General features: G+C 42.4%; 1 protein-coding gene across 1 annotated transcript in view; it reads right to left on the minus strand.

Annotated features, from left to right (window-relative positions):
- Positions 1-355: 355 nt before the first annotated feature.
- LOC309550068 (extracellular calcium-sensing receptor-like) overlaps positions 356-12,406 on the minus strand; it is a gene marked incomplete at both ends in the record, with an annotated part of 61,834 nt that continues 49,783 nt past the window's right edge. Inside the window, 3 exons of the mRNA XM_082250534.1 lie at positions 356-1,266; positions 3,469-3,590; positions 4,006-4,166. Coding sequence (XP_082106660.1) covers positions 356-1,266; positions 3,469-3,590; positions 4,006-4,166 — 1,194 coding nt within the window. The remainder of the gene's footprint in view (positions 1,267-3,468; positions 3,591-4,005; positions 4,167-12,406) is intronic.

Genomic DNA, 12,406 nt, shown 5'->3' on the forward strand with positions numbered 1-12,406 from the left:
AACTAACTACTACTAGCTAAATAAGGAACCTCAATTTCTGGTAGACAGCCTTCCAATCCTCTTGCTGATGTTTAAAATTTCCAGCTAGGTATACTATGCTTAATTCTGTGCCCTTATATTTAATTCCATTGTTTGTAATTGGTGATTGTCAATTTTTAAATTAGCATTGATTTGAATGTTAACAAGGCACAAGAAAATGTTTTTGCAGACTAACCAACCTTTACTTGCACTACATTTTTTTTTCCAGCAATTTGTAGATGTACTAAAAATCAATGAGATTGATCACTTTGTTTTATAGAATACCCAATATACAACTTTGCATCATTTTTTTAGCTGAGATTCCAGTTGAGATAATTTAAACAGATCCATTCTTTTTTTTACGACTTGATAAGAATTCCCGTCTGTTCTCCTCTGGTCTCAGCAGGATAATATAACATTTTGGTAGGAATATACAGCTTAGGAGTCCTGCACTGGAGGCCAAGATGGCAAATATCTGAACAGCCACAATGTATTTTCCACTGGTGCTCAAATAGGCTGGGATGAAGGAGATCCAGACAGAGCAGAAGACCAGCATGCTGAAAGTGATCAATTTGGCCTCGTTGAAGCTTCCTGGAAGGTTCCTTGCTAGGAAGGCCGCTAAGAAACTTACCATGGCCAGAAAGCCCATGAACCCCAGAATCGCATAGAAAAATATTTTCTGTCCTTCGTTACACTCGTATATTATCTTATGGTTTAGTATGTGAAACATTAAAAAAGGAGGGGACATGTGAAGCCATAAAGAACAAATGCTCATCTGAAAAACTAAACAAATTCCTACAATGTTACGAGGGATGGCAGGACCCAGCCATTTCCTCAAGGGACTGTTCAGTCTGGTGGCTTTAAAGGCAAGGATCACCATGATGGTCTTGGCCAAGACTGAAGAGATACTGATAGAAATGGCCATGCTGAAGAAGGTTTGTCTAAAGAGACAACTGTATGCAGATGGTTGACCAATGAAGACCAGGCTGCAGAGGAAGCATAAAATGAGAGACACCAGCAGTATGTAGCTCAGCTCTCTATTGGTGGCTTTGATGATGGGTGTGTGCTGATATTTAATGAAGATGGTTAAGATGCATACAGTGAGAGTTGACAACATAACAGCGGTTATCGCCAGCATGATTCCCAATGGTTCATCGTAGGAGAGGAACTCTAGGGCCTTTGGGACACACCTGTCCCTTTCCCCATAGGACCACTGATCGAAGGGACATTTGGTACACTCGCCAGCATCTAAACAAGAATTTTGAATATGTTAGTTAATCTTAGGGTAAAAATCACAGCTCAAATGAAAGGGACGATTTATCAGTCTGTTTTTCTACCCTCTCATCACCTACTGTATGTCTGGTTTAATGAAGTATACAAAGAACCCTCTTGTAGGGATTGCTGATGCATTGAATGGTTTTCTGTGTTTTCCAGTCTACTCCTTTTATCTCTGTAAATGTGTGTCCTTTGATCTGATGGCTGAGTTTGGGCGTGTATCATGTATTGGGTTTCCTCTCTTTAGATACAGGCATCGTGTGTGCTGCACCTTGTTTAGTTGCCTGCCTTTCTGTTCTCTTTCTCTATCCTGATACCTATCCAGTATTTAGGTGGCACCTTCTTTACCTATTTTCTCTAAACATGTCCATGCATGTTCTTATCTTTTGTCTCCACTGACTGTAAAGACCTAAAACCTTTTAATATACCATATAGTGGACTGTCTGGTAGTACTCAGGATGCATGGAAATGCATAGAGGAGAAAGTGTTCCAAAATGTGAAAAGAGGGTCCATGTTACTTTATGACAAGCGGATGGAGGTATTATAAACTGCCCCAACAGGCCTTAAGGCTACATTCACACCTGAGCGTAGCGTTTTCACGCATTTTTTTACAGCGATTTTACCGCGATTTTACAGGCGTTCGTTGTGCAGGCGTTTTTAGATTGAATAGAAACCAATGGAAAACGCCTGTAATCTGCCCAAAAAGAAGCTCATGTACTTTTTTGAGCGTTGGGCGTTTTGCTTACAGCGTCAAAACGCTCAGATGTGAACAGGGGCCATTGAAATGAATAGGATTTGTCTTGTTGGGCATTTTGAGAGCTGATCCTAGAGCAGAAAAACTCCCCAAAAACGCCCCAAAACGCCTAGATGTGAATGGAGCCTAAAGAGAACCTGCCACAAGGTTTTTATATATAAACATATTAGCATTTTTATTTGTACACATTATAAACTATTGCCCTTTATAAAGGCCAAATACAGCACTTGCTAGTTTGATAGCTAATTGGATAGCATTATCAAATGCCAATCTTTAAATTAAGATGAATAAAATTATGTATGTAGAGATTTAGACCTGTGTTATAAAGTGCATAAATGACTTAATATATTACATGTAAATATATAAAATCCACAATAAAAGAGCAATGAAAGGTGAACAGTGATTGTGTGCTCAAATTATAGTCCTTTGTGCATAAGTGACTGTGACATAAAAAATCCAGGTAAACATATCAAACAGTAAACAATTTCATATTTTATATCAGCAATATAAATTATTGTAATAAAATTCAAAAATAAAAGACAGTCCAATAATAAGCGGTGACTTTGTGCTCAAGATAATGTCCTTAGTGAAAGTGATTCTTCACGATTGGAAGGTGCAAGTGCTCTGGCTTGGTTGGCTAAGATATTGATTCCTTGTCCCGAGCGAATGAGTAAATTGGGTCACTTACCAGATATTGTGGGTCTTATATGTCGTATGACATTAAGACCATTCAAGCCTTAGTGGCCTCCTGGGCCAGATGGGTTCCTGTGGGCTGGTAAGGGCTCCTCTGGACTCCGGGGTGTGACGACCCTTACAGAGTCCAGCTACTACCAGTGTTCTTAAGGGACACGCTGGCTTTGGGTGGAGAAAGAAGATTTCCCTGACCGGGAATCGAACCCAGGCCGCGGCGGTGAGAGCGCCAAATCCTAGCCACTAGACCACCAGGGAGAGGTCTAGGCTTTGGTGTTCATCAGATTTGCAATCTATTAGCTTTAAGAAGTCCTGAGGGTCTGGTCACTATGGTGGTAAAGCTGTTTTTTTTCACATATTGCCCTTTATACTGCTAACAGTATCCAAGTGATGAGTAACAGACTCTGCATCAGACCCTTAGGAGATTAAGTATTTAAAAAAAGTTGGCCAGTGACAAAATCAAGAAAGCAGATGGCACGTTTATGAGTTCCCCTGGAAAATGTCTGCAACAGTGGAAAGGGTTTTTTGAACAGCTAAACAACCAACGGACACAGGTACCACCAATTAAGCTACCACCTATCGACCTCCTGGAGCATCTATTCTTCTATGGTAAGCCAACTGTTAATGAAGTACTTAATCTCCTAAGGGTCTGATGCAGAGTCTGTTACTCATCACTTGGATACAGTAAGATCATTGAATAATGGAAAAGACCCAGGAGTGGACCAAGGCACTGGGGAAAGGATCAAAGCTAGGGAAGGCATCCTGCTGCAATGGCTTTATGTTATCCTGACACTCATCTGGCACCATGGAACTAGTTCCGTCAGCATAGAAGAAAGCCATTATTAGGTCAAACCTGAAGCAAGGGGAAGACCAGGAATGTTAAACCTATCAGCATTTACTGAACCATTGGCAAGCTGTTCAGGAAGATCATACAGTCATAACGACCAAAATATTGTAAACAGACTAGCTAAGAAGAGCAAGCAGGATTTAGGCCACATTGCACTGCATTGATCAAATGTTTACCATTTTTCAACTAGTGTTGGAAATGTTTACTGTAGGTGTGGAAAGTGAACCACCATTGTCTCCATAGACTTCAAATTCTCATTGGAATGTGTTCCCTGGCCTGCCCTGTGAAAGGCATTGAATTAGCAAGATTTTCCATCTTCCCAAGAATCATATATAGGCTCACCAGCAATGTGTAGATCCCAAAGAAACTATCAAAGGAATATTCAATCAAACAGAGGTCTGCCAGGGAGATGTCAGTTCACCTTCCAACACCATTATAAGGAAAGCATTTAAGGACAGATATGGGGTCCAATTCAATATGAACAACTTCCTGACCAACTAGATGTTCACAGACAACAATGTCAAATCTGCTAATGAAGAAGTCACCGTATCCTTTATCATCCTTTGCCTGCATCACCCAATCCTACAAATGCAACCAAAGTAATGACTACAGATGGATCACAGGCCAATGTTCACCTCAATGGAATCCAAATCAAGCAGGTCCAAGCATTCAAATGTAGAGCTACTCTCATATGGGCTGCTGGATTTTGTGGGTCATCCTTCACATGCATAGCCAGGCAAAAGGGATTTTCAGCACTTACTCAGACTTCAAGAACCAGTCCAGGGTGTTTTGTTTGTTTTTTTTGGTTTATTAGGGGATGCACTTGGATGGGTAAGGGAAAACATGGGACGCCCAGAACTGTAACTTGAATGCAAACTGAGGACTTGCTAACTTTGTGGATGCCGAAAGTCCCTTTGCTGTCTTCCCAAAGGATTACCAGATCAGCTCACCTGATAGCCAAAAGGTTCCAATCACTGGATGTTCTTCCTGTAGAAAATGCTAGTGCACCTGGTTGTTTCTCAAATCCCCATGCAAGAAGTGTAGGTTGGTTTTACAGGCTTTATTTGGCATTAAGCTGTTCCTTGGTAATTGGAAATCAGGGTATTGCACCTTGCTGCTTCTCCTCTATCAGGCTCTGGGGTATAGTGGTTGAAGTTAGTAACATGCACAAATCCAGAATATTGCTGCACTCCTTAGTATCTTTTTGAAGCATTAAAATCATATCACAGGTATGACAGGAACATAAACGGTAACGTGCTTCATGCTAAAGTTAATGCTTACTCAAACCTCATATGAGTTTTGATCAAGCGCTGACTTTAGCGTGAAACGCGTTGCCTTTTATGTTCCTGTCATATCAAGGAGTGCAGCAATATTCCAGATGTGTGCATGTTACTGAAATTCACAGACAAGCTGTGCAGCACCCTGTGTTCCAGTTCACAACATGTGAGAGTCAGTCACTCACCTAGAGCGGCATTAATTTGGCTTTACTGAGTGGTTGGAGTTCCTCACTCAGGGCCTTAGGTGAATCCTGAAGCTCAAGTGGCTGCTGCACAGACCTCCTGCTGAACAGAACCTCATCTTGGCTTCCAGGATGGTTTCAGCTAAGCCTAGCTGGGGTTGAAAAGGGATGTGAGTCTACAGCTGCATCTGATCTCCCTTTTGTTCTCCTGCTCTATCTTCTGCTTAGGGGCAGAGCCCCCCCCTCCCTGCCCAGCACAGGGGGTCCCCTCCAGCCAACTGGACCCTGGGCTCTCAAATGGCCAGGCTCTAGAATATTTATGGCTGCCTCCCTGCCTTCTGGGCCTTACCTACCCAGGGATTTGAGGAGACTCCATAAATATTCAGGCTTAGTCTCTGTTCCTCCTCCTTCTAAATTCTAGAACTATCTAGCAAGTTCCAGAAGCCAGAGGGAGGTAACAGAGATCCAGCTCTTGGAGCTCTGCCAGCTAACACTAAACAAATTAACCCCAGCTAATTTGCCTACAGAGGAGCCCAGCTAACTTTTCCTACTTTGTACACTGAGGGTGCAACATAAATACCTGGTACAGGAAATTAAGGGGCAATCCACCACTGAAGCCCACAGCAAAATTGCCCAGGCAACATTAGAGTTTGTTTAGCTAAAATGGAGTCTTTGGCTAACATCTCACCAAGATCAAACTTCACCTCTCTTAAGCCCCGTACACACGCTACGAATTTCCACCGACCTGTCGTCCATTTTTTGTGGCATGCTAGTCTGATGTGGAAAGTGCAGAGGTGTTTTTCATACGAATTTTCCCGTACGACAGAATTCTACTTCAGAAGTGATGTCATGTGTTGGATGTGTTCTTTCGTCTCTGAGCATGCCTAGTCTTGCTCTTAAGATTTTTGTCCGTCAAAATCTATACTAATGAGACGAAAATCGGATGTTGTATTACGGACAACAAAAATTTTATAGCCTGCACATCAGGATTTTGTCAGCCGAAAAGTCGGAGTCGGCTGTCGAAAGCACCATACTAACAATCCGAATACAAATCGGCAGATCGGTCGTCGGACGAATTTTCCTTTCAGATTTTCTTATCGTGTGTACGGGGCTTAAAACACTGATCCTGTCAATTCTCCTGTACATATTGGAAACATGGACTTTACTCCAACCTTCCATAAATAAGCTTGATGTCTTCCAAATACAATGGCTGAAAAAGATTTTGGGTGTCATTCTACATGATCACCATCAGAACGAGACAATTGTGACATGTTGCCACCATCCATCTTCAGCTGAAGAACAAGTCTAAAATGCAAGCTGCTATTGTTTGGCCATGTTTGCTGAATGAACACCTAACATATAAACTCCTTTAGTGAGAGCAACATGTCCACTGGAGGAGTCAATGAGCAGCACCAAAAAGCACCAAAAAGTGTAAACACATTGAGGAAGACCCAAGGATCCAGTGACTAACCATTGATATGGCCAGAAATATTGCTACTGATGTCAAAAGGTAGAAACAGTATCCAGTGATACCTATAGATGCTCTCCAGTCACCAGGTAAGGATTAACTGCTTCCTATCTGTCCACTGAACATAAACGTCAGGACGGGAGCAGTGGCAATGCGGGTTGATGTACCTGTACGTCATCCCGCATCATAGCCCCCGGCACTGCTCAGGCACCTGGGGGGCCCGGTTATCAGTGTGTCCCCCTGACACTGTGGATCACATTACCGCTGTGTCCAGGTGATCAAATGGTCTTGTACCACGTGATTGCTATGTGTCCAATCACAGAAATCACATGGTAAACATAGGAAACCAAATGTAAACATCGGTTCTCTTTGCTCTCACAGAGATAAACTGGGAGAGCAGAGAGAACCATTTCTGCAGCCTGAGAGTGTACAGCAGCCTGTCACACTGCATGTACACTGACAGACTGCAGTGCCAGCCTGCCCCAATGTCCCTGATCACTGTCCCCAGTGTAATACCAAAAAATAGTGCAGTCACCCCCTGTCACCTGTCCTTGTTTTAAAAGCGCTCACAGTAAAACTACCATACACCATACCAACATCCTGATCACCGCTATATGCCATACCAGCATCCTGATCACCACCATACCCTATACCAGTGCCATGATCACTGCCGTTTGCCATACCAGTGCCCTGATCCTGGTCATATACCATACCTGCGTCCTGATTACCGACATACCCCATACCAGTGCCCTGTTCCCCACCATACCTTATACCAGCATCCTGATCACCACCATACCCTATACCAGTGCCATGATTACTGTTGCCATACCATTGCCCTGATCCCATACACCATACCAGTGCCCTGATTACCGTCATACCCCATACCAGTGCCCTGATCACCACCATACCTTATACCAGCATCCTGATCACCACCATACCCTGTACGAGTGCCATAATCAAGGCCATTTGCCATACCAGTGCCCTGATCCCTGCCATATGCTATACCAGGGTTTTGATTAACGTGATACCCCATACCAGTGCTCTGATCACCACCATACCTCATACCAGCATCCTGATCACTACTATACACCATACCAGCACCATGATCACTGCCATTTACCATAACAGTGCCCTGATCACTGCCATACACCATATAAATGTCCTTACCACCGCCACCTTATGCCAGTGTCCTGATCACTGCCATACACCACACCAGCATACTGATTACCGCCATACCTCAAACCAACATCCTGATCACCACCATATACCATACAATCGTCCTGATTACCACCATATTCCATACCAGCATCTTGATCACCTCCATACCCCAAACCAGCATCCTCATTATGGCTATAGGCCATACCAACATCCTGATCCCCTTTATATCCCATATCAGCGTCCTGATCACTATCATACCCCAAATCAGCATCCTGATCACTGCCATACCTCATACTAGTTTCCTGATCCCTGTCATATCAATACCAGTGTCAACAGAGACAGTGTCCCCTATTGTTTTCACTGTCCTGTTGCTCCAGGGCCTCCAAAATTGTGATACATAGTCATGAAATTAGATGCTTAATTTATGCCCCTGTGCTTCTTGGATTTCGGACCCTTTTATGCATCTAGCTGTGAAAAAGTCTCACACATATGGTATCCTCATATGCAGGAGGCATAACAGAAAGTGTTTTGGGATGCAATTGCAAATATGCCCATGCTGTGTGTGTGTGAGAAATTTCTAGTTAAAATAACAAATTAAAAAAAATAATATATATATATATATATATATATATATATATATATATATATATATATATTTAATTTATTTTTTTTCCAAAAAACTGTGGCAAAAATTACACCTTCAAAAAACTTGCCATACCTCTTACTAAATGTCTTGGACTGTCTACTTCCAAAAAAGGGGTCATTTGTACTTTCCTGGCATTTTAGGGTCTCAAGAATTGAGGCTGTCTAAATAATATACACTAAATAATATACAATAATAAATTATATTAAAAAAGAATAGCGCACACATGCAAAAGAAATTGCTACCAAATTTGAAGACAATCCATAAATAAAAATGGGGATTTGGTCCCACCATATGGCCATATCGTGCTCAAGCCCACCACTACGTCAAAGTACCCCATTATCAGTGGGTCCTACACTATCCATAAAAAAGAGATGAATCCAGCCTTTCTAACCCTTGGAGATAATACTCCTTGCTGGGAAAGATGTGCAAATGCACTACAGGGGACTCCTCCTATATCCACTTGATAGTGGACACTGATAGAGTACAGGTGTGTGTGGGAGGTGGGATGGGTTGCTCAACCTCGGTAGTCTGGTCAGACCGAATACATAATAAACAAGCAAAAAATTTGGGGGAGCATACCCATGTATTTCTAAAGCTGGTGCAGCTATGAACCAAAAGACATGTATGTTAAAAAAGAATAGCGCACACATGCAAAAGATACCAAATTTGAAGACAATCCATAAATAAAAATGGGGATTTGGTCCCACCATATGGCCATATAGTGCTCAAGCCCACCACTACGTCAAAGTACCCCATTATCAGTGGGTCCTACACTATCCATGAAAAAGAGATGAATCCAGCCTCTCTAACCCTTGGAGATAATACTCCTTGCTGGGAAAGATGTGAGTACTTTGACGCAGTGGTGGGCTTGAGCACTATATGGCCATATGGTGGGACCAAATCCCCTTTTTTATTTATGGATTGTCTTCAAATTTGGTAATAATTTCTTTTGCATGTGTTCGCTATTCTTTTTTAATATACATGTCTTTTGGTTCATAGCTGCACCAGCTTTAGAAATACATGGGTATGCTCCCCCAAATTTTTTGCTTGTTTATTATGTATTCGGTCTGACCAGACTACCGAGGTTGAGCACCCCACCCCCACACACACCTGTGCTCTATCAGTGTCCACTATCAAGTGGATATATGAGGAGTCCCCTGTAGTGCATTAGCACACCTTTCCCAGCAAGGAGTATTATCTCCAAGGGTTAGAGAGGCTGGATTCATCTCTTTTTCATGGATAGTGTAGGACCCACTGATAATGGGGTACTTTGACGCAGTGGTGGGCTTGAGCACTATATGGCCATATGGTGGGACTAAATCACCATTTTTATTTATAGATTGTCTTCAAATTTGGTAGTAATTTCTTTTGCATGTGTGCGCTATTCTTTTTTAATATACATGTCTTTTGGTTCATAGCTGCACCAGCTTTAGAAATACATGGGTATGCTCCCCCAAATTTTTTGCTTGTATAATAAATTATAAAATAAATAATATACACTGTTTTGAGTTATTTTTACCAAAACAATGCAACAGAATACATGCTGGCCTAAATTTATGAAAAAAAGGTTTTTGTTTTTTTTTTTTTGATAAAGTTTAAAGCAAAAACTAAGAAAAGGGTGTTTTTTTTTAATTTTCAATATTTTTTGTTTGTTTTATAAAGCAAAAAAAAAAAAAAAAACCTGTGGTGATTAAATACCACTAAAATAAATCTCCATCTGTCTCATAAAAATTATAAAATTTAATTTGGGTACAGTGTTGCATGCCTGAGTAGTTGTCATTCAAAATGTGACAGTGCTAAAAGCTGAAAACTGGCATGGACTGGAAGGGAGTAAAAGTGTCTAGACTTGAGGTGGTTGAAGAAGAAGAGGAGATTGGCCTCTTTGGGTCATACATTATTAATGTATTGTAGTGTTAGCTGCGGGGAAAAAATTTGAATAAATTTACATTTTTCTAGTGTGTTGGATTCTTCTTCTTCTTCTGGCTGCTCTTTTGCAGCTCCTTCCTTTCGTGTAGCCACCTCAGAGACATTTGGTATGTTACCTGTTATGTTGACATAGCCGAACTGTTTTACATCCTCTGCTACTAGAAGACAATCTTTTTTTAATTGGCTTGCCACCAGTAGAATTCAACTGACTTCAGACTATCCCAGTCTTATGGGCAAGCTTCTAAAGTATGTGAAATCAAGGATGGGAATCAAGGATGGAAATGTTCTGTAAAGAATCTGGGAAGAAGAAGATTTGAAAGACAGTCATCTTGGGAGCAGGGTTGCCAACCACTCGTAAATTTATAGACAGTTTGTAAAAATTGTCAGATTTTCAAACTGTCAATAAATGTCTGTTACGGACAGTGGCTGCCCGTAAAAAATATGGCCGTAGGCCTGCTTTAGAACTGCACAAGCACAGTTCCAAAGCCAGCTGGGCTTGGGTGGGCTCAGATGACTGTCACTTCCAGGCTGCCATGGCTGAAGAGGATTGGTGGCTTGGGCTCTGTTCCTTCATGCAGTTGAAGATCTTCTGTCCACACCATCACCAGCGTCATCATCCCTCTCGGCAGTACCACCTATGTGCCTCCTGGCCACGGGTGGTACGGATGTTCAGCTATACTTGGCACAGCTTATTGTACACAGAGCAGCTGGTTGTTTAATTCATGTAAGTTACTTTTTTTTTGTTTTATAATAAAGAAGACCGTTTGCATCCTAAGCAGGACTCACTGGCCCTTTATCATTGATCTTAATTGGTGGGTTTCAGCATTGTTTGTATCCAGACACTGAACAAGAATGTTGCTATATGTCATTATTCCTATATATGCCACTGCTGGGACATTTTAGCCATTCTATCCCAGATATGTGGCTGGTTTATGGGGCCCAAGTGTTACCCCTCTAGTGGAATTACCATCTCCAACCCAGACTGTTTCCATCTATATTTTGTGTTTGCACTGGGATTACTCTGTTTTATGTTAGGATTCCCCTTACAGTGTAAGGGAGAACTTTGTGAACCCTAATGTAAATGGGAACTCTGATGTAAAGAGCAATGCTGCGCAATCTGATGTAGGGGGGGGGAGGGACTCTGGTGACCAGAGACCACCTTACATCAGAGTTCCTCTTTACATCAGAGTTTGCAGCATTCCCCCTTACATCATGGTCTGCAGCGTCCCCCTTTACATCAGAATTCCCCTTCACAGCAGGGTCCGAAGAGTTCATCCTTGCAATGTAAGGGGATTCCTGCAGACTCTGATGTAAGGGGGAACTCTGTGGACTCTTGTGTAAGGAAGGGGGGATTCTTTGGTGACCAGAGACCCCTTACATAAGAGTTTCCCTTTACATAATGGTCTGCAGCATTCCCCTTTACATTAGGGTTTCCCTTTACACCAGAGTGTGCAGCATCCCCCCTAACATCAGAGTCCTCAGAGTTCTTCTTTTCATCAGTGGTCCCTTTTACATCAGGGCCTTCTTCTACATTAGGGCCTGCACTGTAAACGGCAATCCTGCAGACTCTGATGTAAGGGGGAACTCTGTGGACATTTGTGTAAGGGGGGTCTCTGGTGACCAGAGACCCCTTATATCACAGTTCCTCTTTACAATAGGGTCCTTAGAGTTCCCCCTTGCACTGTAAGAGGAATCCTGCAGACTCTGATGTAAGGCGTAACTCTGTGGATTCTTGTGTAAGGGAGGGGGGTGTCACTGGTGAAAACCCCTTACATCAGAGTTCCCCTTTACAGTACAGTCTGCAGTATTCCTCTTTACATCAGGTCCACCGTGTTCCCCTTTACATCAAGGTCCACATAATTTCCCCTTACACTGTAAAAGGATAAATTTGTGGAGTCTGATGTAAGGGGAGCTCTGTGGACTGTGATGTAAAGTGGAGCTCTGTGGACTCTTGTGTAAGGAGGGGGGCTCTGGTGACCAGAGTTTCCCTTACATCAGAGTTTCCCTTTTACACCAGATTCTACAGCATCTCCCCTAACATCAGGGTCCTCAGAGTTCTCCTTTACAGTTCACGGTGTTCCCTTTTATATCAGGGTCCGCACTGTAAATAGTGATCAGCGGAGGTTCTCAGTCTTAGAGCTGGCTGGGGACAGACACAGCATTGG

The sequence above is a fragment of the Pelophylax lessonae genome (genome assembly GCF_965119305.1).
Source record: "Pelophylax lessonae genome assembly, chromosome: 3".
NCBI classification, from domain to species: domain Eukaryota; kingdom Metazoa; phylum Chordata; class Amphibia; order Anura; family Ranidae; genus Pelophylax; species Pelophylax lessonae.